At 49.1% G+C, this 23585-nt stretch overlaps 6 protein-coding genes across 8 annotated transcripts; 3 read left to right on the forward strand and 3 right to left on the reverse strand.

Annotated features, from left to right (window-relative positions):
• Positions 1-392: 392 nt before the first annotated feature.
• Positions 393-4372, reverse strand: LOC111068896 (trithorax group protein osa). Its single transcript, XM_022358671.2, has 6 exons — positions 1662-4372; positions 1441-1594; positions 1248-1372; positions 1076-1178; positions 713-1002; positions 393-639 (listed from the first exon to the last, which is right to left on the reverse strand). Exons 1-6 carry the CDS (start codon positions 3923-3925, stop codon positions 534-536), a joined length of 3042 nt encoding a protein of 1013 aa, XP_022214363.2. The 5' UTR covers positions 3926-4372; the 3' UTR covers positions 393-533.
• A 106-nt stretch (positions 4373-4478) lies between these two features.
• On the forward strand, positions 4479-5309 carry LOC111068899 (putative lipoyltransferase 2, mitochondrial). The gene has a single exon (XM_022358680.2). The coding sequence runs from the start codon at positions 4562-4564 to the stop codon at positions 5258-5260; it is 699 nt and encodes a 232-aa protein (XP_022214372.1). The 5' UTR covers positions 4479-4561; the 3' UTR covers positions 5261-5309.
• LOC111068897 (tRNA (guanine(10)-N2)-methyltransferase homolog) lies at positions 5298-7125 on the reverse strand. 2 transcript variants are annotated; one of them, XM_022358672.2, is made up of 4 exons: positions 6871-7081; positions 6010-6805; positions 5746-5944; positions 5298-5686 (listed from the first exon to the last, which is right to left on the reverse strand). In XM_022358672.2, exons 1-4 carry the CDS (start codon positions 6988-6990, stop codon positions 5341-5343), a joined length of 1461 nt encoding a protein of 486 aa, XP_022214364.1. In that variant the 5' UTR covers positions 6991-7081; the 3' UTR covers positions 5298-5340. The 2 variants fall into 2 exon arrangements, with proteins under 2 accessions (XP_022214364.1, XP_022214365.1); XM_022358673.2 differs by lacking the exon at positions 5298-5686 and having other exon boundaries at positions 5782-5944; positions 6006-6805; positions 6871-7125.
• On the forward strand, positions 7124-11325 carry LOC111068895 (eukaryotic translation initiation factor 3 subunit A). The gene is made up of 4 exons (XM_022358670.2): positions 7124-7307; positions 7437-8521; positions 8602-10981; positions 11040-11325. Exons 1-4 carry the CDS (start codon positions 7259-7261, stop codon positions 11087-11089), a joined length of 3564 nt encoding a protein of 1187 aa, XP_022214362.1. The 5' UTR covers positions 7124-7258; the 3' UTR covers positions 11090-11325.
• A 3161-nt stretch (positions 11326-14486) lies between these two features.
• LOC111068882 (serine/arginine repetitive matrix protein 2) lies at positions 14487-22473 on the forward strand. 2 transcript variants are annotated; one of them, XR_002607227.2, is made up of 8 exons: positions 14487-14844; positions 17370-17485; positions 17552-17672; positions 17764-18654; positions 18737-20673; positions 20757-20902; positions 20967-22216; positions 22284-22473. XR_002607227.2 is itself a non-coding variant. In XM_022358656.2 (7 exons), the coding sequence occupies exons 2-7, from the start codon at positions 17388-17390 to the stop codon at positions 21173-21175; spliced, it is 3402 nt and encodes a 1133-aa protein (XP_022214348.1). In that variant the 5' UTR covers positions 14487-14844; positions 17370-17387; the 3' UTR covers positions 21176-22473. The 2 variants fall into 2 exon arrangements, 1 of the variants encoding a protein (XP_022214348.1); XM_022358656.2 differs by having other exon boundaries at positions 20967-22473.
• LOC111068883 lies at positions 14952-16979 on the reverse strand. The gene has a single exon (XM_022358658.2). The coding sequence runs from the start codon at positions 16816-16818 to the stop codon at positions 15640-15642; it is 1179 nt and encodes a 392-aa protein (XP_022214350.2). The 5' UTR covers positions 16819-16979; the 3' UTR covers positions 14952-15639.
• Positions 22474-23585: the final 1112 nt, after the last annotated feature.

The raw sequence follows: 23585 nt of genomic DNA on the forward strand, positions 1-23585 counted from the left end.
CCCCGCTGCTGTACGCTGCAGAAACGTATGCGAGGCGGGAGGGGCTAATATACTTAGAACTTAGAGCTAAACTTGTTGGCTACGAGCTAGGCGTGTGTTAAGCTGTCCATAAATGATAGGCAGAAGTACAAGTACAAGTAGAAGTAGAAGTAGAGGCTAAAACATAGACGTTATCTAAGTGGTAGGCAATTGTACGATTCTACGTGACAAGTACAACATTTTCACGATCATCTTTTAAATGTAAACTTTAAAGCAATATGTAAACTATACAGAGAAGTGTTTAATATGGCTGTTCAACTGTTGATGGGGCGGGCGGCCACTGTGTTGCAAGCCAGCGTGGGACGAGAAGGGAAGATGAGTACTTGCTCTGCAGCTGCTGCGGCTTCTGCTGGTTTTGGTGCTTCTGCTGCTGCCGACGCATAGGTGTAAAAGTGAGTAAAAACCACGCTGCCGCCGATGGACACGCATGGGCATGGATTATAATTTTTGATTGGAGATTTTAAAAACACTTTGGACTATGCGGCGCCAACTACTCAGTTGCGACGCGCCCGACGCCGTGCGTTGCCCGCAAAGGCATTGGGCGCACCCGGATGCTGGCCGCTGTACAAATTGTCCAAGAACTCGTGCAGCGTGGCCTCGCTGGAAGAGAGGAGACCGACCGACAGTCATCAGTTAAATTCTGTGGGTTTTGCTATTCCAGGATGCTCCTTACCTAACGCCGCTGACGCCACCGCCAGGATGGTGCGCACCGCGATCGTGGTGCGGGTGCGGGTGCTGTTGCTGCTGCTGTGGATGGTGATGAGGCTGCGGCTGTTGCGACGGCGGCTGCTGCTGGGCACCGCGAACTATGCGATACTGAACCATATGCGAATTTGGCTCCAAGTGGGACAGGGCTCCCTTTTGGCAGTTGGCCCACTCGGTTATGTCGTACACCTTGCCATCCATTAGAGCCAGATATTTCCATCGCAGACCCATCATGCTTGTCTCGGCCCAGATGTCCCCCTGATATCCAAGAAACACACAATAAATATCCACGTGCAAATAGTGGCCACTCGCAATTGCGGATTGTACTTACATCCTTGGCAGAGTGACGTATCTTACAGGAGGCACATTCGCGCGCAGCATAGTGAGGACGTTCGGTTAGCTTGCGAGGATGGCGCTGGGCACAGGTGCTGCATCTACACATGGGTTAATAATCGCAAGGGTTAGAAGAAGAGTGTCGCAGTCGATTCGATCGATTCGCATACCTTATAGTGTTGGCTGCCTCAGCCATTTTGGTTTGCAGTTGCGACAGCAGATCATGCAGCTCCGTCCAGGCCTTCTCGGCGTGCAGAGTCTCGGCGATGCTTTGGTCATAGAGGAGACGGTTCTCCTGTTAGGGAAAATAAGCTCAGTTTAATAACAATATCAAGGTGGAATTTAGTGGGTGGCAAACCGTACCGGTTCCCCAATCAACTCAAAGGCCCGCTGCAGCACCTTGAAGGCCTCCTCCGCGCCAGCCTGTTTGTTTTTGTCCGGGTGCACCAGCACCGCAATTTTCTTGTAATGCTTGCGGATCTGCTCCTGCGAGCTGTCTGGCGGCACTCCCAATATGCTGCAACAGAGTACAAGTAAAAGGGAGTTAGAGGCAAAGGCATCATTAATCATTGATTGTATCTCACCTGTATGCATCTTTGCCTTTACAATTAAGCAGCGAGTACATCGCTTCCTCGCCTGTCTGTGGCAGGCGTCCCGTCTTGAACGATTCTGAGGTGGGTTCAGGGGGTTTCCGCTTATAGAATCGCCGCCAGAAGGCCCAACGCGAGTTCTTGGCGAAGCGGGCATCGAAACGTCGCCAGTAGTTGCGCCACCAGATGCTCGGCTTGCCGGAATTCTGCTTCAGTTCCTTGTGCAGCTGCCGCGCATAAGCCAGCCCGGCCACATAAGCCACTGCCATCCGATCATAGGCCATGCTGAAGCCCAGCACAACAATGTCGTAGACCAGGCAGAACAGCCAGGTGAGCAGTTTCAGAGTGTAAATCCACCAGGTGTGCAGAATCCGCTTCGCCAGCTCATAGTTCCTGTTGCTGGACAAGCTGCTGGCATGTGAGGGCGAGTTGGAGGAGGAGGAGTAGGCGGCGTTGCTGCGATTGCGCTTCGAGGAGTACGAATAGCCAGAGCTGTTATTCGAGTTCAGATTCATATTCGAAGAGGAATATCGTTTGGACGAAGAGGAACTAACATTGTTATTGTTTGTGTTGTTGCTGTTGCTGCTGCTGCTGCCCGAATTGGGTGTGGATGAGGCAGTGGAGTTCGACTGATTTGCATTGGCGTTGGCGTTGACTTTGCTGCTGCTCGGCTTGCGGGACGAAAGGCCTGGATTGGTGGCAGGATTCGTTGTTGAATTGCTGTTGTTTGTGTGGGTCTGGACGCTGCCGTTGCCGTTGCTGGCGGGTATCGATGAGTTGGTTGTCTTTTGCTCATTAGCCCTAACGTTGCTCCTTGGCTGCAAGGGCCGCTTCTTCTCCTGCTGATTAGTGGCTTTATTCGTTTTGATCTGAGCGGGCTGCAGCGTTGCGGCCTGATGTGGCTGTGGCTGTGCCTGTGGCTGCTGCTGTTGCTTTAGCTGTGCCGCGTGATTCGATTGTCCACGTTTCTTTCCACGGCTGCCATGCGTATGGCCAGCACTCGGCGCCAGCACAGGCGGCGTGTCCTTTGCATCATGCAGTGGAGAACGTTTTGCTGTCCGCATCTCCCGACCGCCGACCCCTTCCTCTTTACCCTGCCGTCGCTGATGCTGCTGCTGCTGCGGACTGGCATAGTCCAATCCGTTCAGCGCACGCGTCTCGCCTCCTGAGCCGCTCGACTGCGTTCCCTTGCTCAGCACATCCGAGTAGGACATCGGCTTAACCTCGGCCACAATGCGCTTCTTGCCATCGGGCTGTCCAGCCACCCCAATAGGCGACTTGTTGGCGATGCCAGTTGATGAGATGCTGATGCTGGCAGTGGCCAAAGGCAGCACTTTCAAGGACTTGGCGGTCTTTGCGGTCACAGGCAATGGGCTTACGGGCTTGCTCAATTGCTCCAGCGGCTGCTGCGGGGGCTGCTGCTGCGTCGCCTGCGGTGGCTGCTGATGGTGTGCAGGCAGCGGCGGCGGGTCCATCTGGCTGGTGGCGTTTTCATTGATCTCGTCCCCGAATTGTATGTAGCTACCTCCTGTCAGGTTCGGCGACCAGTTGTTCACCAGATTGTTGATGAGCAGATTTGCACTACTTGGAGGATGGAGGACTTGCGGAGGAGGGGGCGGCGGTGTTTGTGGATTGGTATGGGGATGGGTCTTGGTCGGCTGGGGCTGGACTTGGAGCTGTGATGGTTGAGGCTGGGTTGCCGATGCCCCAACAATATTCATCTCAGGCTTCGGCAGCAGCGGACCGGCGGCGAAAAGTTCATAAAGAGGCGTCGGCTGGGGCGGTGTCGGTGGCGGGGGTTGGTGATGTGGATGCTGGTGGTTCAGTGATGCCATGTTGATATGCGTGAAGTGGGGAGCGGTGCCATCGTTGACCGGATTCTCGGGACAGTGATAGACTTTGAGGAAGTTCCCATGCCCGACGGGCAGGACCGAGTAGGTCTCCGGCTGTCCAGACTGCCCAGAATACGCCAGGTTATATAGATATTCATTATACACATGAGGAGGCTGCGGCTGTGGTTGCTGCAGATGCGGTGGAAACGGGCCACCCAAGTGCGGAGGCGGCGGTGTCCACATCATGGGTCCGGGGGGACCCTGACCATGTTGCTGATGCAGCAGAAAGTTTTGATGCTGCTGCTGCTTCTGTTGTTGATGGGCCAAATAATTCGCCATCTCCTCCGTGTGCGGCAAAATATGATAGGAGGCAGGCTCACTGCCCCCACCAATCTCATCGCCGCGGTCATCCTGACGTGTCGCCATATCCCGCGACGTAAACGCAGAAGCGTGCTCTCGAGCCTGTGCTTTTTTCACACACGCTCTGCGCTCTCCTATTGGAATTTCATTCGTCTACGCGTGTCCTTCGCCTGACGAAACATTTACGCTCTACTGCTTTTCCAGTGAGGGCCGAGTTGTGAGGCATTCAAACAATCAATAAATATGCGGATCTGATCTGCCTTCTGCCTTTTGCACCGTCTCTTCACACTAAACTCACAAATAATGTCGAACGCGTGTGAGAGTGTGAGTGTATTTTTTTATTGTCTTATTGCAAACGTCAAATATGGAAAGAAGAAGAAGGTCTCAATGCCACCAAAACTACGAGCACACGGGAATGGCATTCGCAAATCGTAATCGTTAATACAATATGGACCTGGAATGATTCCATGGCTCTCTTCTAACAATATAAATTGGTTGTTCACTATTTTCATTTTGAATATATCTATTTTTGTGTAGTTTTATTCAGAATTCGAGTAATTATTTTGTTTCCCGGCATATTATCGATACATCGATTCATCGATGAGTTTTCCCTGGGAACGTATTCAGCCCTAGTATTCAACAAGAAATGCAGCCCTAAATTGGAAATTTAAAATATGAAAATAATAAATAAATAAACATAATATGTGCGTAAGACAACCGCTCGTGACTGTGGTGCGTGCTGGACGCCACAGCTATGCCAGCGGACTGAAGTTGCAGCAAGTGCTGGCAAAGTCCGCACAAAACTTGGACGATTTCGCTGAATTTCGCAATTACATCGTTGTGCAGGAGCATGATCCAGTATACACCATAGGTATTCGAAGCAAGAACTATACGAGAGACGATGAGGATCGGCTGCGACAGCTGGGAGCAGAATTCCATCGCACGGATCGTGGGGGTTTGATTACGTTTCATGGGCCTGGCCAGCTGGTCGCCTACCCCATTCTGCATCTGCGGCAATTCAAGCCGAGCATCCGCTGGTATGTAGCCGCGCTGGAGCGCACGGTAATAGAGACATGTCGGCAGCTGGGTATTCCAGATGCTGCGACTACTCAGGACACGGGAATTTGGGTGGGCGACCACAAGATATGTGCCATTGGCGTGCACGGCTCCCGTTATGTCACCACACATGGAATTGGCTTGAATTGCTGCACTGATCTGAAATGGTTTGAGCACATCATCCCATGTGGCATCGAGGGCAAAGGTGTAACCTCTCTCAGCCAACAGCTGGGCCGGCATATCGGCATCCCGGAGGCCAGTAATGCCTTCCTCAGCAGTTTTGCCAACATTTTCAAGTGTCGTCTGGCGGAGCAGGCAGATGCAGTGGCGCGGGACACTAATTAGCTTATTGTTATACAAATATTAAAGGAAACAAAATTAATTTCCATAAAAGATTTAATTAATGTAAATCGGAGTTTTGGCTGCTAGGCAAAACGGGCTTTGTTCAAGTCGCATTTCAGCGCGCGTCCGTCGGTGGGAATCTTTCCTCGGCTGGCCATTTCCAGGCGCCCGAGCTCACGTAGTTCCGCCTTGCGCATTCGACGATCCTTGCGAGACTCGAGAGCGTTGTTGAAGTAGCGATCCCTAAAGTCCTCCGAGGGCGTAGGTACATGTGTTATTCTGGACTCAGAAGCCTCTGTCTGGCTGTACTCGGAGCTCTTCTCATAGGTGAGCAGGCGACGGGACGTGTTGCCGGTTAAGGGCTGCTCGGAGTTGGCCACCAGCCGCAAGTGCTTGTGATGTGGCAGCATTGCCTCATCGTAGTCCTCTCTGCGTGGGCGAAGTGAATGCTTTAATTAGGCCATGGCCAATCTATTCAATGATCTTACCGATGGAAGGGAAGCCAGCAAACGAGACGTCCTCCTAGTTTCAGGTGCTTTGCAGAAAACTCGAGCAGGTCGCAGTACAAGCTCTGCAGTGAGTAGTGCGAAGTGGACGGATAGTGGACCATATCCTCACTGCGTGTGTCCTCTTTTGCACTCTTTTTGGTCTCCACCTTCTCCGTGGCCTCGCGTATTCCGTATGGAGCTAAAAGCGAATACCAATTTGGGTTAAGCATCCACTGGGCGACATTTTGCAGCATCTCTACCTACGATCGGTTATGATGCTATCGAATGAGAGGCGAGGATGCCAGAGGGGATTCGAGAAGTCGGCTACCAACACATCCATGTAGCGATCCGCACACCCATATTGCTTTAAGTTCGCCCGAATACTCTCGTCCTTCTCCCGAACTCTTTGCGATATGCGGCTGGGCCGACATTGCGCATGCACCATCATGTAATCAATGTCAGCTCCCAGGACATACCCCCCGAACTTGGCAGCGCTTACCAGCAGTGAGCCCGTACCGACGAATGGATCAAACACCAAGTCGCCATCTCGCACCATCGCCTGGTTGGCCATGAGCAGACTTAGCTGCGCATCCATGCTAGTGTTCCCGATGAATTTGCGTTTCTTCAAAGAGAGATCTTTGATCAAATGGCGCTGACCCTGGGCCAGAAGACGTCCAAAAAGAATGTCGTCCGGCACGGGGGGCACTGCTTTTGGATCCAAGCCCCAAAACTCGATGTACCACCACTCAACCTGAGGGCTCTTCAGATCGACAGTGCCTCCGATGGGTAAGTAATCCATCGTCTCAATCTTCTCAACCTTTTCCCGCTGACTAAAGTGCTTGTTGTAGGTCTCGACAGTGATTTTAAAGCTAACATCGTTGCTAAAGTGGCGCGCGAGCTCTTTGTGGTGCGTATCCACGTGAGAGCGAAGTCTGTTGTGAAACTCGGGCAGGGTATTGGAGTGGGAATAGAGCTCGAATATAGCACGCAAGGCAATGGAGCGGGATGCATACTGCAAGGCAGTCTTTTCGTTGGGGAACTCCACTAGCCAGAAGGGCTTCTGCGAAATAAATAGAAGTCATTTAAATAAACGATTGTGTTTGTATGTGGCCACCCTCAACTCACCAACAGCTGTTTGGACACTCGACGAAACTGAAGACCAAACATTTTAGCAAGTGACTCGAACTCTGATATTCTGAATTCGACATGCTCCTGTGCAAACCATAGTATGTATTTCTTCCACATCTTGATTTGTATTTTTTGTGCAGTTTCCGCGTGCTGTTGTTTACATTTGGCAGGCCGTGTTCAAATCGTCAATAGCTATCGGCAGCTAGTATCGATAACACCAATGTCGTGCAGCCCTGACAGCCGTCAACTCGGCCATTTTGTGTTAACCTCGTTGGCCACACGTAGGCGAGCCGAAAGTTTTTACAATATTCAGCTCCCGCAGGCCCCAGAAACATTAATAAAGCCAACTGCCAGTGTCGGTGCGTAAACATTCAATTGAGCAAACATGGCGCGTTATACCCAACGTCCGGAAAATGCTCTTAAAAGAGCTAATGGTAAGTGTGCAAAAAATTTTCCATGCGGTGACCGACGACAAATGTCAGAGGGCTACACACTCTCTCTCTTTCTACCTCTCCCACTTGCCATTCGCGTTTAAACGTCTCCCGATCTCTTTCTCTCCGCAGAGTTTATTGAGGTGGGCAAGCCCTTGCGGGCTCTGGATACCCTTCAAGAAGTGTTCCGCAACAAAAGGTGGAACTATGCCTACTCGGAGACTATCATTGAGCCGCTCATGTTCAAGTACCTGTTCTTGTGCGTGGAGCTCAAGAAGTCGCACATTGCCAAGGAGGGTCTCTTCCAGTACCGCAATATGTTCCAGCTGGTCAACGTAAACTCGCTGGAGAATGTCATCCGCGGCTACCTGAAAATGGCCGAGGAGCACACCGAGGCTGCCCAGGCGCAGTCCTCCGCGGCTGTGGCTGTGCTGGAGCTGGACGACTTGGACAACATCGCCACTCCCGAGAGCATCCTGATGAGCGCAGTGTGCGGGGAAGATGCCCAGGACCGGTCCGACCGGACCATTCTCTTGCCCTGGGTGAAGTTCCTCTGGGAGTCGTATTGCCAGTGCCTGGAGCTGCTGCGTGTGAACACCCATTGCGAGGCTCTGTACCACGACATAGCCCGCATGGCCTTCCAGTTCTGCTTGAAATACAATCGCAAGAGCGAGTTCCGTCGCCTGTGCGACAAGCTGCGCAAGCATCTTGAGGACATCTGCAAGAGCAGCAACCAAACCACTGGCGTCTCGATCAACAAAGTGGAGACGCAGCAACTCTGCCTGGACACCAGGCTGTATCTGCTCGACTCCGCCATCCAGATGGAGCTGTGGCAGGAGGCCTACAAGGCCATCGAGGACATTCACGGCCTTATGGCCCTCTCCAAGAAGACCCCCGTGCCTAAGACGATGGCCAACTATTACCAGAAGCTTGCGATGGTCTTCAGCAAGGCAGGCAATCAGCTCTTCCATGCCGCCGCCCTGCTCAAGCTCTTCCAGCTGACGCGCGAGCTGAAGAAGAATCTGACTAAGGACGACTTGCAGCGCATGGCTGCACACGTTCTCCTGGCCACTCTTTCGATCCCTCTGCCGTCGGCCCATCCGGAATTCGACAGGTTCATTGAGGCGGACAAGAGCCCGCTCGAGAAGGCCCAAAAGCTGGCCGTCCTCCTTGGCCTGCCACAGCCGCCCACTCGTGTCTCTCTCATCCGGGAGGTGGTGAGTAACCATCGACGGAGCAGTCCCCTGCTCCACGGCAGTAAATCAAGTGTTAATCGAGCATTATTTCCCTCATCTAGGTGCGCTTAAATGTGCCGCAACTCGTCTCCGAAGACTTCCGCAACTTGTACAACTGGTTGGAGGTGGACTTCAACCCTCTGAATCTCTGCAAGAGGATCCAGTCTATTGTGGACATCATCGAGACAGGCCCCTCGGAGACCAATCTGCTCAGCCCGTACATTCAGTCGCTGAAGGACGTGACCATCATGCGCCTGATCCGCCAGATCTCGCAGGTGTACGAGAGCATCGAGTTCAAGCGCCTGCTGGAGCTGGCCACCTTCTGCAACATCTTCGAGCTGGAGAAGCTGCTGGTCGAGTCGGTGCGGCACAACGATATGCAGATTCGCATCGATCATCAGAAGAACAGCATCTACTTTGGCACCGACCTCACCGAGAGTCAGCGCGAGTACCGACCTGACGGACCGGCCCTGCAGTCGATGCCCTCCGAGCAGATTCGCTCCCAGCTGGTGAACATGTCCACCGTGCTGACCCGAGCCGTGTCTATTGTCTATCCGAATCGCGAGCGGGACCAGCGGGCCAAGCTGCGCACCCAGATGGTGCACCACTACCACGAGATCAAGGATCGCGAGCACCAGCGCATTCTGCAGAGGCAGAAGATCATCGAGGACCGCAAGGAGTACATCGAGAAGCAGAACAACGCACGCGAGGAGGAGGAGGCGCGCCGCCAGGAAGATGAGTCCCGCAAGGCCAAGCTGGCCGAGCAGAAACGCCTAGAGCTGGAGCAGGAGGAGCGCGAGCGCAAGCGCCACCAGAACGAGATTCAGGCAATTAAAGAGAAGAGTCTCAAGGAGAAGGTCCAGCAAATATCGCAGACCGCCCACGGCAAGAAAATGCTCTCCAAGCTGGACGAGGAGGGCATCAAGAAGCTCGACGCCGAGCAGATCGCGAAGCGCGAGAGCGAGGAGCTTCAGCGCGAGGCCAAAGAGCTGCAGTCGAAGCTCAAGTCGCAGGAGAAGAAGATCGACTACTATGAGCGCGCCAAGCGCCTGGAAGAGATCCCGCTCTTCGAGAAGTATTTGGCTGAGAAGCAGGTTAAGGACAAGGAGTTCTGGGAAGCCACCGAGAAGACACGCATCGAGAATGCCATTGCTGAGCGCAAGGATGCTGTCAGCCAGCAGGAGCGCCTCAAGCGCATGTATCCCGACCGTGATGAGTTCCTTGAGGGTCTCAAGAAGGAGCGCGCCTCCCTTTACGTGGAGAAGCTCAAGAAGTTCGAGATTGCCCTGGAAGCGGAGCGCAAGAAGCGCTTGGCCGACCGCGTCATCCGTCGGCGGGAGGAGAGGCGTCAGGCCTTCCTTCGCGAAAAGGAAGAGGAACGTCTTCGCAAGGAAGAGGAGATCCGCCTGGCGCAGGCCGCCGAAGAGCGTGCCGCTGCCGAGGCACGTCGTCTCGAGCGCGAGGCCGAGGATGAGAAGCGCCGCGCACAGTACGAGAAACAGCGAGCCAAGGAGGAAGAGGCCGACCGTAAAATTAAGGAAGATCGCGACCGCTTGGCTCGTGAGGTGGCCGTCGAGCGCGAGCGCAGTGACAAAGAGCGTGACACCTGGCGTCCACGTGGCGGCGACAGGCCCAGCGCAGCGGCAGCTACAGGCGGAGGAGGAGCCGGAGAGTGGCGTCGTGCTGCGGCCCCAACAGGTGACCGCAACGAGCGTGGAGGAGAGCGCAATGAGCGTGGAGGAGAGCGCGTTGAGCGTGGAGGAGAGCGCATTGAGCGTGGAGGAGAACGCATTGAGCGTGGAGGAGAACGCATGGAGCGTGGAGACCGCATGGAGCGTGGAGGAGACCGCATGGAGCGCGGGGGCGAGCGTGGTGCAGATCGCGATCGTGAACGCAAGGACAACGAGGGTGCCGACTCCTCGTGGCGTGTGCGACGCGAGCCAGATTCCCAGCGTGGTGCTGGCGTCAAGGATGCCAGCAGCAGCAGTGCTGCCCCACCATCTCGGGACGATAAGTGGCGTCGAGGCGGAGACCGCGATCGCGAACGCGATCGTGACTTCCGCAACGATGGACCACCACGCCGCGAAAGAGATGACAGAGATGATCGCGACCGTGGAGGTTTCCGTCGCAACGATGGACCACGCCGCAATGATGATGCTGCACCGCGCGAGACCGGTGGAAATTGGCGCGACGCTGCTCCCCGACAGAGTGATCGTGATAATCGACGCCCTGCTGGCGACAGACGCGACCGCGAGGTGCGTGGCGATTTGCGCGGCCCAGAATCCCGCGGACCCAAGGAAGGCGGACCCAGCGCTGGTGTTGGTGGTGGTGGTGGTGGTGCTGCTGCTGCTGGTGGCGGAGGAGGTGGTGGTGGCAATTGGCGCACTGCACCCGGCCCACGCGATGAGCCTGCACCCAAACGCGATCCGCCTCAGGACAAGGGTAAGTTTGCCTTCGCCCCTCTATTTATGAAAAGTTAATAATAATGCAATTCCTACAGAAAACAAGGCCGTTGATGATGGCGAATGGACTAGTGTGAAGCGTCGTTAAATTATCCTCGAGTTGAATCGACTCACATATATTTGTAGTTATCCCCGCATTTTCGTCTATACAAAACATACTAACACAAACATGTTTTTCTGATTTTATACTACTTGTACGTTGTCAGAAGAAGCAGAAGGCGCTATTCACCTAAATATATAAAAGCTTGTGCCAGATAAAACGCCAGGCAATTTGTCTGCATCATTAAAGAAAAGTGAAAATAAAATAAACATGTTCCAACCTAACCAAAAATAATTGTTTTCCTAGATCAGATTCCTAGCGAATTAACATATTTTGCGACAATCAATTCCATAAAAATATTTGTTGGGTTTTACGGGTCTACTTTCTAAGGATGAGCATGCCCATTGTATGTTGCTGTGCGTTTTACCTCGTTGTTTATACATTTTGTACACATACCAGAGTAGTTTTATGGATACACCTGCAATACCAGCCAAACGATCACCGTTTTAACCAAATAAGGAGGACATATGGCATAGGACATATGATCGGCACAAATTGATCACATTCTGGCATCAAATGACCGGCAACTAAAAAAGCTTACATTCAAAATCATTTAAACGCCAAAAATATTAAACAGATTTAATTTAAAACGAGAAAGAACGTGTGAGTCGCTTCTGGGGACGCTACTCTACTTATACCCGTACTCAGTCAGTATATACATTTTTGAGCTTATGATTTTTTAGAATTTTAGAATAAAAAAAAATTTTACATTTTACATTTTTTTGCTACATCTGTTATCTACATCTACAATGTATATTCTACATCTAACATGTAGATTATACATGTACCATTTAGATTCTACATCTCCTCGTCCTTTGTGGGGGCGGAAGGGGGCGGGGCGAAATTCTGAAATACACTTGTAACAGTGTGATATCACATGAGTCTGGAAACAAAATTTGGTTGCTCTAGCTTTTATAGTCTCTGAGATCCAGGCGCTCATCAAGACGGACGGACGGACAGACGGCCATGGCTATATCGACTCGGCTATTGATGCTGATCAAGAATATATGTATATACTTTATGCGGTCGGAAACGTTTCCTTCTCTGCGTTGCACACATCCACTTTTACCACAAATCTAATATACCCCTTAACTCTTTTTTGAGTACGGGTGTAAAAAACAGTAGCATCACTTCTATGTCGACTGCGTACCGAAAATGGCCAAAACAGGCAGAACTAGAACCAGTAAAGAAATTGCCAGAGATATTGGATAGGGTATAGAAACTTCCATACTCAATAAATCTTCTTTCTGTTGGCAAGCAACAAGTGCTCAAATCGCTTTACCTTTCATTACCAATTACGATTTAAGCTGATATTTTTCGTTGACCTTTCTGAAATATTATTTTGTAATGAAACCAATAAAAGGATGTTCTGAAAGTCAGCCAGTCTTGTAGAAAATTAATTTATCTACCGGACAAAATTATATGTCCAGTGCTGAGAGTCCCAGCTAGCTAGTAATATTAAACCGAATATCAAAATCGAGAAATATGATTTCCGATCTAAAACTTAGAACGATAAACAAAATGTCGGCCAGTGGGTATTTCAATTTACGCACGAAGTTAATAAAACTTGAAAAAGTTTAGCGCAGTTCTGATGAAAGATATCCTGGTAATATTTGCTTGTAATCAAAGAGAAAAGATGGATCTACAAATGGAATTCTTTTTCACGGTTTGACTCAAGTTGGATCACCCGTTTATATAGGGGGTGTTAAGTTGGATACGCTGGCTCCTAGAAATCCTACATTACATCAAATCAAAAATATGTTTTGTAATAATCAGAATTATATTTCTTATCTATTTAAATAGACAAAACACTTGAAATAATGTTGAGCTACTGAGCTTTTTCAATAGCGTAGTTTTGCGATATATTTATTAACGAGACGATGGTTGTTCAGATTAATTATAACATATAGAAGGCGATAACAGAGTCAAAGGGATAGCGAAAGGTTCGAGTTAGGTTGATGACAAGTCGGTTGGAGAGTTAGCTGGATTCAAGACGGGATCAGATTGTAGACGCGGGAGTTGGTACAAGACGGTGTCGGACTGAATAGCTCGACCCCAAGACGATGTGCAGTGGTTGATCCAGACTGAATCAAAGGGCTGGCGTAATCAAACAAATGTTTTAAATTTATGGTAGTTAACTGGTATTTCTCGAAACTGAAATGGTTTTTTTTTTTGGATAAACCGAGCGTGAAATGAATTATATTGGCGTTCGTTGATATTTTTTACAATCGGAGACAAAATATTCAATATATTAAGATACTTTTCAAAATGATCGCCAAACTCCACTTTCGTACAAAAATATCGATATTATTCGCTCTCAAATCGTGGTGGTTTTTTCAAAATTTGCAGTAAAATTGTAAATAATAAATTCCTAGTCAGGATCAGTGCTTGGGGTCTGTCAAACTCAGGTTATAGCTGGAAACATATCCGACAGAATTTCTAGACAGAATGCATTAATCGAGGAATATCTCCAGCTTGTGATTGTGGAAATGCTCGAACTGAACGGTATCCATTCTAGGGGGTTCGTTCCCGTAATATACATTTGATTTGTATGCGAAAAATTTCAGCAACATGGGGAAATGAATAGGCAGCACGGGTACCAATAATAGGAATCAGAACCGGGATAAAAGTATATAGAAAACACAAAACATATGCATTAATAGGTACAAAATATCTCAATTTAGAATAAAACTATTATTAATGTTTCAATGGAACAACAAATGTAACATCAATTAAAGGAAATAAGGTATACAAAAGTCCATACGCATAGAAGAAACATGGTTGACCAGCTACAATGACGTCCCATTTAGTCAACATTTACGTTTATGCTTTGGCCGTTTTAGTATGAACCTTTTTATGTAAACAATGCAATAAAAAGGACTTCTGAAAACTAGCCAATCTTGTAGAAAATTGATTATCTATCGGATAAAATTATTTGTTAAGGGCTGAGAGGGCTAACTAGCTAGTAATATTAAACTGAATATCAAAATCAGCGAATACGATTTCAATCAATAAAATAGAACGTTATCCCATTGTCGACCAGGGGGATTTTTAATTTTTGTACGAAATGTATGTAACTTTAACATATTTTAAGCATTACCGCTGTAAGATATCATTGGTCATTTTTATTTTGAAGTAAAAAGGAGGATGGAGCTACAAGGAGCCTTACAAACAGTATTATTTTCCGCGGCTTAGCAAAGGGTGCGCAACTTTTAAATAGAGGGGTGTTTTAATGTGCTAAGTCTCGTTTGATCGCCGGATTTTCTAAAAATATCGATTCTTGATATAATTGGAGATAAAAATATCGTACCGATAGTATCGTACCAAAAATAAAAATATCACCCATATCGATACATCGATATGATAACAACAATCCTACCGCGAACTAACAGAATAACATTGCATTCAGTTCCACGTGAACATATTTTGAGCAATGTGATTCATGAACTTATCAGATAAACCGAGCGTGAAATGAATTATAGTGGCGTTCGTATACTATAAGCAATAAAGTTGAATGAAAGTGACAGTGAGACAAAACTAGAAATCGTTGCCGTCGCACTTTAAACCAATAACGTAAATTAAGGTGCTGCAGACGCGGCGCTCAACATGTGAGGTTAAAGCAGACAGACAAACAGACGGCGGCAACAAGCTATACAAAACAACAATTTATACAGTTGACATAGGATTAAGATTTAATATCAACAGTGAATAGGAGCCGTGCGCAAGCTGAAATATCCCCAAAGGTAATAATATGACAACTGGAAACCACCTGAAAGCTGAATAGGCGCGTAGTGGGTGCTCCGGCGGGCCATGTCATACAAATTCGCAAGAATATGAATATGTCGGTGAATCCGTTTCGCATTTTGTCTGCGTTCGTACATTCATATATTTATTTCGAATGAAAACAGCTTGTTAAACAAAACGCGGCTGGTGTCTCTGGAGGTGTGTGGGTAAAATGTGAAATGCGATAGTGAAGTGTAGAAAAAAGTTTTTAATTTGATTGTTGTGTTGAGCATAAAAAGCACATGGCGTGGCGGCGGCATTTACCCATACATGTATATGCGCGCGCACACACACCCACACGTGGTTCGTGGGCTCGCAACACATGTGCGGCGGCTTATCTTCTTCTTCCATCTGTCGCATGTGTGTGTGCGTGCGCATGTGTTTTGTTTTTGTTGTTAATAGCCCGTGATTTCATTTTAAGCCTAAAACGTACTCTTCTTTCAACCGCTTTGAATCCTGTGGTCTGTGGCCTGTAGCCGGTAGCCTGTCTGCGCAACCACCATGGACAGGTCCCGGCGTACACGTGAGAGGGTAAAACTGCATGTTGCTTTCTCCTCCTGTCAACGTGCCACGCTGCTTTTTGCCGTTCCGTTTTGGGCCCGCCCTTCGGTGCAATGCTGGCGTTGCCAACTTGTTGAGTCTTGAGCGCGAAATTTGAATTTGGAAATATGTCTAATGTGATCTGGATTCAGTTCAGCAGCGTTGAATGTAAATGTAAATGTTTTTGTGTGTCTTTTGTAATGTGCACAAGATGCCTATGCCTTTTTGCTCCGCTTCTTTAGACGCGGCTCGCGTCGCTGCGCCAGCGTTTCATGCTTTGAGTGCATTTTCTGGATAATCTGTTCACGATTCAGGTGCAGTTCCTCCAACTGCTGCAACACTCTCTCCACAGTGTCCTTCGGGAGCATAATGGATTGCTCGATGGTAGCTCCTTGGGCTTTCATGTCAATGAGCTTTTTGGCCAACTGTTGGTCTGTGCCGCTGACAACGAGGTAGCCGGTTTGGTCAATAATCTTGATAGAGTCATCTGGACGGATGGATATGGATGTCTGAACTTTCTCGGAATTTTTCACACTCTCTGTGGGATCAGCACTCTTTACTGGGGGATATGTGTACGCGGCCTTCTCTCGCTCCAATCTTCGCTTTCGTGAAGTTGTGCGCCGGTCGTGATCATCGAAATTGGTTTCACTCTCGATGCTCGCCAAATAGTTGTCGACTGCTTGCAATGTTTGGGGAATCAGCTCCATTTCACTGGGTGTGAAGCTCAACGAGGACAAGCCGGGCGACACCCCTGTCTGGCGATTCAGATTGCAGCAGTCCTCCGGCAAAATTCCCTGCCACCGACTCTTTATTTGTTCGCAGATCTTATTCATCAATGGTATGTTCACCGTCCTTGGCGAGATTCTCGTGCTCATAGTCGTGGAACTCATGTGGTTTTGTATTTTGTTCCATATCGAGACTAATTGCTCCCTGGCATGCTGTTGGGCCGCGGTCTTGGGAAACGCTTCCCGTTCAGTGGCAGAGGTAGCGCCAGTAGTCTGAAGATTAGCCCCAGGAAGCTGTTGGGTGTCAAAGTTGACTGTCTCGGGCGTCTTCTTCGGAAGCCTTCCACTCGCCACTGGGGTCTTACTGTAGATAATCGACTCCACCAATTTATTTGACTGTGTCCTCTTCTGTGTCAGCTTTGTTGCCCTGCTGATTGGCACAATCTTTTTTCTAGCACTAATCGGTGGCTTTGGTGGTGCAGGTGGAGGGGGGCCTCCTGGTATTATCTGTTGCTCCGGCCTAGACTCACCCGCTTTTACATCCTTCGCGACGGTGGTCTCCAGCCGTGGGGTCACTGTGGCTTCTGGATACTTGAGCGTCTCTTCTGTGTATTGTCGCATGGCCTCGGCTGCCTTCCGCTGGCGACGTGTTAGCACCTTTTGTGGCATGTTTTCCTCTCTATGAATTTATTTTTAGTCGGAAAATGCAATTTTTGCAATATAGTTTTATGATTTTGCTATGTTTTCGAGAATTTTTTGTTTCACTTTGAAAGCACATGCCAAATGAAAATTTTCTTGCCTGTCGACAGATAGGCGGAACGGAAATACATCCCTGGGCTGTCACTTCCTGGATTACTTGACAGTTTTAAAGTGTCAAGCGTAAATCAAGAGACTCGTTCGCAGGTACTCGATACTCGATAAATATTAGTATTTTAAAGGAGTACCTGGAAGATACGGTTATGGAAGAGGAACAGAACAGAAGGAAGCATCTCGAAATTTTTTTGTATTTGCTATTATGTATATGGGTCCGTGCGTGTTCCTGTGCTGTGATTCTAGATGATTAGCTTGTGTAGATGCAGGACATTGCACTCTATATTCCTTGGAGATAATGGTTCCCCATAAGTGTTCCAGTGGTGTCATGTGTGTTCGCATAGGATGTTAAGACTGAATTAAGTGCCATGAATTATATCTACCAATAACGAATCTTATCCGCCCTGCAGCAATCCCCTTGACGCGTGATGGACTCCCGATTGCTAAATGTTTTTCACGAGGATCCCTTCGATGGAAACTTTGCAAAATTTGAGACAGAGCCGAGCTTCTGGTCTCCCAACGATGAGTAAGTACCGAGTAAAGTACTGACAATTCACATGCTCATGCTTATCCTCTGCACTCTCAATTTCAGCCTGCAGTTGACGGACACACTGAACGGGATTTTGCCCATTGCGCCCACAGACGCCCACTCCCTGCTCGGCCACGACGACGACAACGTCGGCGAGGTGGAGTTGCAGAGCAGCAAGAACCTGGTAGGTGATGGCGATGGCCCGAGAACTTTACAAATTGAACTGTTCAGGCAGGAGGCTAAATGTGTGTCTGAATCTGTATCTGTTTGAATAGCTGATCTACAGCGATTTTGTGGAGCAGCAGCTGAGCGACCAGGAGGCTAACGTACTCAATGCCCACGTCTATCAGGCCCTCACCGACGGCGAGGTGGAGGTGGCCTACCAGCAGCACGAGCGTCATTTGAGCGCCGTTGTCCAATATGATGATCCAGACGGTGTAGGTCTTGGAGGAGGTCTCATAGAGGAGGATGTGCAGAGTCAATGCAGCAACTCTACTTTCCGTACGCGCACAGACAGCTCCTCAATTGGCGACTATGAGTCGCACTCAAGCGACTACGACGACGATGACGAGGAGGAAGAGAACAAAGAGCAGGTGGCACAGAATTCAAGCCTGCTCAGAGACGATGTCGATGCACTGGATGACTACTACAGTGATCGAAAGAGTCGAACGCTGAGCACTAACACCATAGTCTCGGAGGTCGATGCCTTGGGGCTGAACATTGATGTGAATAACTTTGATCTAGCTGATTTTATCACCAAAGATGACTTTGCAGAGAACATAAGCGCGTGTCGCGTGACAAAGTCCCAGCAGAGAGTCCAAGAAACAGCTCTACATACTCACTCCAAGGTGGCATCAGTCGTTCCACCACCATCTACTCCATTAGCTGGTGCTGTGGCTGTGGCTGGTGCTGTGGCTCCTGTTGTGCGCAAACCTACAGTTGCATCCGCGAAGCAGCGCGACTCGGAGGACGATGACTCAGACTCAATCATCGATGTGGAGACTGTCGATGTGGTTGACGTGGATGAGACCATCTGGGCCACAGGGCAGCTGGAGAAAGGGGAGGCAGCTCCTGCCGAGGATTTGTGCTATGTGGACAATGTGAAGGCCGACCCCTCCTGGTCCCCGAAAGGGTCCGCAAAGAAGCCAGTGGTCATCACTAAAGAGGTGAGTACGGTGAGCTAAGAGCTCCTGTGGACGACGCGCTAAATACATTACCTAAATGCTCTCTCGCACATCCCACATCCAGCAACAGCCCAAGCTGGCGCCGATGGAGAACCCAGAAAACCAGGCTCGAGGAGCCACCGCCGTGACCAAGCCCAAGACCACAAACAACATTTGCCTAGTGCCCAACAAGAAGCAGAGCGAGTTCCTAAAACGAAAAGTGGGAGCTGCTGCGTCCAAGTCGAATAAACCAGCCGCAAAGAAAAGTCAGGAGGGTATGAAATCTGCAGTCGGCAGCAAACAACAGCCAGCCGCCAGCACTGGGTTGGGCCTGGGAGGGAAGAATCTTGCGCTTCTCAAGCATGAACGGGATGCGGCAGCAGCAAGCGTGCCGGCCGCACCAGCAACAGGTAATTTGACATCGACACAGGCGCCCAAGCGAAAACTCAATCTGGAGGAGTACAAGCAGCGTCGCTGTGGCGGCGTCATCACTGTCGTCTCTAAAACCAGCACGAAGGCCAAGCCCACGCCTCCCAAACAGCCCAAGTTGGACCAACAAAGCTCCTCCCCATCTCCAGCAGTGGCCGCGGTGGGTGCACTGAAACCAATGCCAGTCTCATCGACTTCAAACCACCAGCAGAAGACAGCGGCCATAGCCAACATTGTCAACAGTCTCAAGTGTCCGCCCATTAAAGGGGGGGCAACGGAAGCCCTGCCCATGGATCCGATTACTGTGGCCAAGAACAAGGTGCTGCGTATGCTGGAGATGAAGCGGGCCCAGCAGCTGAAGATTATCGATTCGCGTGTCTCGGCAAAGGTGCCGCGCGTGACGAAGCTGCCGCCGCTCAAAGACATTGTCAAGGACACGTACCGCGTGGAATTGGAGGAGGAGAACAGCGAGGCGACAGCAACAGCGACGACGCCCAGCAAGAACAAACTTCGTCCCGATCTGGACGCATTGATTATTGTGTCGGCCAGCTGCAACACGGACATAACGATACCGCCAAACCAGCTGAGCAAGGCCTCGCCCCGCTCGCTGCTTAAGTCCTCGGTACTCCTGTACAACATCTCCAACGGCAAGGATGCGAACAAGAACATGAGCAACTCCCTCATAGCCAGCATACAGAGCGAGGTGGTCAGACAGACCAGTAGCACGGCGATGGCCACGTTGCTGCCGAAGAACATGGCTGATGGCAATGATGGCAACCGAGTAAAACCCTCGGGTGGGACTGAGAAAAATGCGCCGCATGGCGAAGATATGGTGATCATGCACCTACCCAAGAATCGCGAGCGCAAGACTCTTGTCAGCATGGCTACCCAGACCGATCTGCAACCCGAATTTCCTCTCCTGGTGCTGCCCGCCAGCACGCGGCAGTCGCGCGAGCGATCACGTCGCACCTACCGCAAACGGCGAGCCACAGGCTCGGATGAATCTAGTTCCTCGAGTGGATCCTCTTCAGATTGCAGCAGCCTGGTTTCGTACAGATCCAGGTCTCGGTCACGTTCCCGCTCCCACTCAACGGAGCGGTTGCGAAGCTTGGATGCCACGGCCACGTGCGGGGGCAGCAGTATTGGCAACGGCGGCTATTCCTCGCGCAGCACACACCGCCACCGCAGCTCGGTTAGTTCCTCATCGTACTCGGAGGCGGGCAAATATGAGCGCCGACAGCGTCGTACCAGCTACAATAAGCGACGCTCGAAAAACCAGCAGTCAAACTGGGCCGGCTATTCCAGTTCGGGATCCGAAATCAGCGATCGGGAGCGCAGTCGTAGTCGCAGTCCACAGCGTCCCCTGCGGCGATCTCGTTCGAGATCACAATCTGAGGCGCGCTTCGAAAACAGCAACAGCAATAACAATAGACGGGGATTTGTGGATCGGAACGTATCGCAGCCGGCGGTGGAGGAGCGCCGCATTGTATATGTGGGTCGCATTGAGCAAGAGACCACCAAAGAGCTGCTGCGCCGCAAGTTTTTGGCGTATGGCAGCATTAAGCAGATAACAATCCACTACAAGGAGAACGGGTAAGGAGTCGGGAGTGGGGAGTAGTACTCTGCCAAACGGAAGTGTATTTCAAATTGAATTCAAATGTTTGTTTTTGTTGCAGCATGAAGTATGGCTTTGTGACGTACGAACGAGCGCAGGACGCATTCACGGCCATCGACACGAGCCCAAGGGATCCACAGATCAACATGTATGATATTAGCTTTGGCGGAAGACGCGCCTTCTGTCGTGCCTCGTATGCCGATTTAGGTGAGTGTCTCCAGCAATGGTAAAAGGACTATTGACTGAATGACTCAACCTTTGCACCTTGCAGATAATGCTGGCATCAACAACTACCACTCATATGTGTTTCCCAAGGAAGCACCAGCCCCAAAGCCGCAGGAGGACTCTTTTGAGGCTTTGTTGCTGAAAGTAAAAGCAAAGCTGAATGCTGGCAAGCCAGAAACAACAGCACCAACACCACCACCAGCAACTGCAGTGGCAGCACCAGCTACTCCGGAGCAAGATCACAATCAGATTTGACATCTTTGCTCCCCCACAGACAGTTTTTCGTATTTTTACTTTACTTTTTACGTTTGTTTATCCTAGAAGGTGAAATTTGTCGCAAGTATCCCTTCCTATCCCTAACTATATATATGCCATAAGCCATGGCATGTCTGTGGACCCCAATCCCCAAAGTTTCCAGCTCTGACTGAAAGCCTGATTATAATTTCTAATCATTTCGATATATCATACATTAGTTGACAGCAAAGCTATGGCGTTGCAAGCAACGAGACTATTACACCATATACTTGGAGAATTCTGAGAAGACCGAGTGGAGTGGAAACTATTACAACTACAAATGAGAGAAAGAAATTGGAACGAGAATGGATTTTGTAATAGCCGCACATAAAGTGCACACAAAGTCATTTATTGCAGATAAGTTAGCAAGAAATCCGGAGAAAACACAGACTCCACAGACTCAGAAAGCCTTGTAACAATCCATCTATTCAACGGTAAACACCTATACAACCCTGAACTAACTGAACTAAAGTATAAACATCTAAAGAGCAGAAACAGCGAGAGGAAAACGCTACACAACCGTTCGTTGAAAAGAAAATATAATATATGTACAGCGATCATACATACATATATGTATCTATAGTTGAGAGAGCAAGGAACGCGCATGCTGCATGCGTCGGCCACGAATTAAACTGTTGATAACTAAACTTTGATATTAGTTTGTAAAGAGAATATTTTGTATGTACATTTAATTAACTCGATGTCCTTTGAATAGTCACCAGAATAGCCCCAACCAACCAGAACCACACAACACATAAACGCTGCACCAAATCGAGTTGTCTAGAAACGCCAGATTTAAACTCCGCAAGCACAATCCACAAAAACACAAATCAACGAAATTAAAACGTAATTCGTTTAAGCAAACAAATCAATCAAAGCAAGGAAATTACTGCATTTTTTATATCGAAATTTCAAAAACAAGAAACCCCAACCCTGTGGCAGGGCATGTCAGCATGGACTGACATGATCTGACCGTCCAGGACTCATTGAAGAATACCTATTGTAAGTTATAAGATTGAATAATGATTCATGTTTCGCGAGTTTTAGTTAATTTCAACTCATTGAACAGACACATTTCTGTTGAACATACGGCGGAGAAACTCGTTAAAAGATGCACTGCACTGATGTACTGTGTAACCTAAGCCACAACAAATCGTAATCGTACGAGTAATTAAGTAGACACCACAAATTGTTCTTTAAGTTCTTTTGTACAATTATCCTTTTTATAGATTAATAAATGCTTGCTAGTTTCAGCAAAATGAATTGAAATCCAGCTCCCTTTATGATTTGTGAAGAGAAGAAGTCCATTAGTTCAGATTACAATGCGCTCCCCCTGCGCGGCATATATACGTATAATCCTGGTGCATTGAGGAGGAAATCGTCTCATATGTACTCGAGTCGCTTCATGAAACTTATGGCGGATACTTCGGTCACCTCTTGGGGGTGAAACTTGCGCACCTTACAACCAGATGTTTTAGTGTGGGGTACTCCCCTGGCAGCAAGGATCCCAAGAATCGCTTAAATGGATTAAATGCTCGATACTTCGTCTATCGGAGCTCGTCCACGAAATAATCTTGGCCAATTCCGTAGTATCACTAAAGTCGATGCGGCTGTCGGTTATGGACAGACCCTGTAGATCGTGTTTAGTTCTCATCGCCAGGGTGGCAAAGAATTTTCTCAATGAGCCAGCTTCATGGTTTCCTTTTATTTCCATATGGTTTATGGGCTTAGGGCGGGCTAAAGGTTCTCGTGGTTGTTTTCTTTAAAGAAATCCATTTCTACGTGCAATTTATTATTGTCCCGATTTCGTCTTGGCAGGCCTCCAAAATTTAGACGATTATTTTAGACGATTTCATGTCGACACGACCGGAGAGGTTTGGATTACTTATTGCGAGTATATGAATTCTAGCTTACTTTTTGCAGGACTTTATAACTGTAAGGACCACAGGCGATATCTTGTCTAACATTTCATCGGCCAGGACAAATCGCAAAGATCTCAGGCGGGCCAGTTCCTTTGCCTCCACGGAATCAATCTTTTCCTCTAATAAACGAAACTTTTGTAGTGTTTGCGACACCCTCGAGGCCAGAGCAGCCAGGAGGCACTGGAGGGATCCTGGGGATGCTATCAGATGTCTAATAGCCACGAGTAACTGCGCTAAGAGCTCAGCGTTTTGTGTTTCGGCGAATCTACATTGCAATCTCTTCAGTGATGCGATTTCAGATACAGGTGTAATTTCCTCTGCCGCGATAAGTCCGTCAATGTGGGTGGGTTCCTGAATCCATTGAGAATCGGCTTAAGTGAACCAGCTTGGCGCGATCCGTCAATTTGAAGCGAAGACAAACCTGGCAGAGTCAAAAGTGGACTGTAGTA

The sequence above is a fragment of the Drosophila obscura genome, unplaced genomic scaffold (assembly GCF_018151105.1).
Source record: "Drosophila obscura isolate BZ-5 IFL unplaced genomic scaffold, ASM1815110v1 contig_4, whole genome shotgun sequence".
In the NCBI taxonomy this organism is placed as follows: Eukaryota; Metazoa; Arthropoda; class Insecta; order Diptera; family Drosophilidae; genus Drosophila; species Drosophila obscura.

What these genes read in the sequence shown, in the direction of transcription:
- LOC111068896 (XM_022358671.2), bottom strand. Translation starts at nt 3,925, where the DNA reads ATGGCGACACGTCAGGATGACCGCGGCGATGAGATTGGTGGGGGCAGT. An exon ending in GAGGCAGCCAACACTATAAG is followed by an intron (nt 1,179 to 1,247) that starts GTATGCGAATCG and finishes ACCCATGTGTAG; the next exon opens with ATGCAGCACCTGTGCCCAGC. An exon ending in GGTGGCGTCAGCGGCGTTAG is followed by an intron (nt 640 to 712) that starts GTAAGGAGCATC and finishes CCTCTCTTCCAG; the next exon opens with CGAGGCCACGCTGCACGAGT.
- LOC111068899 (XM_022358680.2), top strand. Translation starts at nt 4,562, where the DNA reads ATGTGCGTAAGACAACCGCTCGTGACTGTGGTGCGTGCTGGACGCCAC.
- LOC111068897 (XM_022358672.2), bottom strand. Translation starts at nt 6,990, where the DNA reads ATGTGGAAGAAATACATACTATGGTTTGCACAGGAGCATGTCGAATTC. An exon ending in GAGTGTCCAAACAGCTGTTG is followed by an intron (nt 6,806 to 6,870) that starts GTGAGTTGAGGG and finishes TTTATTTCGCAG; the next exon opens with AAGCCCTTCTGGCTAGTGGA. An exon ending in TGCTGGCTTCCCTTCCATCG is followed by an intron (nt 5,687 to 5,745) that starts GTAAGATCATTG and finishes TCGCCCACGCAG; the next exon opens with AGAGGACTACGATGAGGCAA.
- LOC111068895 (XM_022358670.2), top strand. Translation starts at nt 7,259, where the DNA reads ATGGCGCGTTATACCCAACGTCCGGAAAATGCTCTTAAAAGAGCTAAT. An exon ending in TGCTCTTAAAAGAGCTAATG is followed by an intron (nt 7,308 to 7,436) that starts GTAAGTGTGCAA and finishes TTCTCTCCGCAG; the next exon opens with AGTTTATTGAGGTGGGCAAG. An exon ending in TCTCTCTCATCCGGGAGGTG is followed by an intron (nt 8,522 to 8,601) that starts GTGAGTAACCAT and finishes TCCCTCATCTAG; the next exon opens with GTGCGCTTAAATGTGCCGCA.
- LOC111068883 (XM_022358658.2), bottom strand. Translation starts at nt 16,818, where the DNA reads ATGCCACAAAAGGTGCTAACACGTCGCCAGCGGAAGGCAGCCGAGGCC.
- LOC111068882 (XM_022358656.2), top strand. Translation starts at nt 17,388, where the DNA reads ATGGACTCCCGATTGCTAAATGTTTTTCACGAGGATCCCTTCGATGGA. An exon ending in TGCAGAGCAGCAAGAACCTG is followed by an intron (nt 17,673 to 17,763) that starts GTAGGTGATGGC and finishes CTGTTTGAATAG; the next exon opens with CTGATCTACAGCGATTTTGT. An exon ending in ATCCACTACAAGGAGAACGG is followed by an intron (nt 20,674 to 20,756) that starts GTAAGGAGTCGG and finishes TTTTTGTTGCAG; the next exon opens with CATGAAGTATGGCTTTGTGA.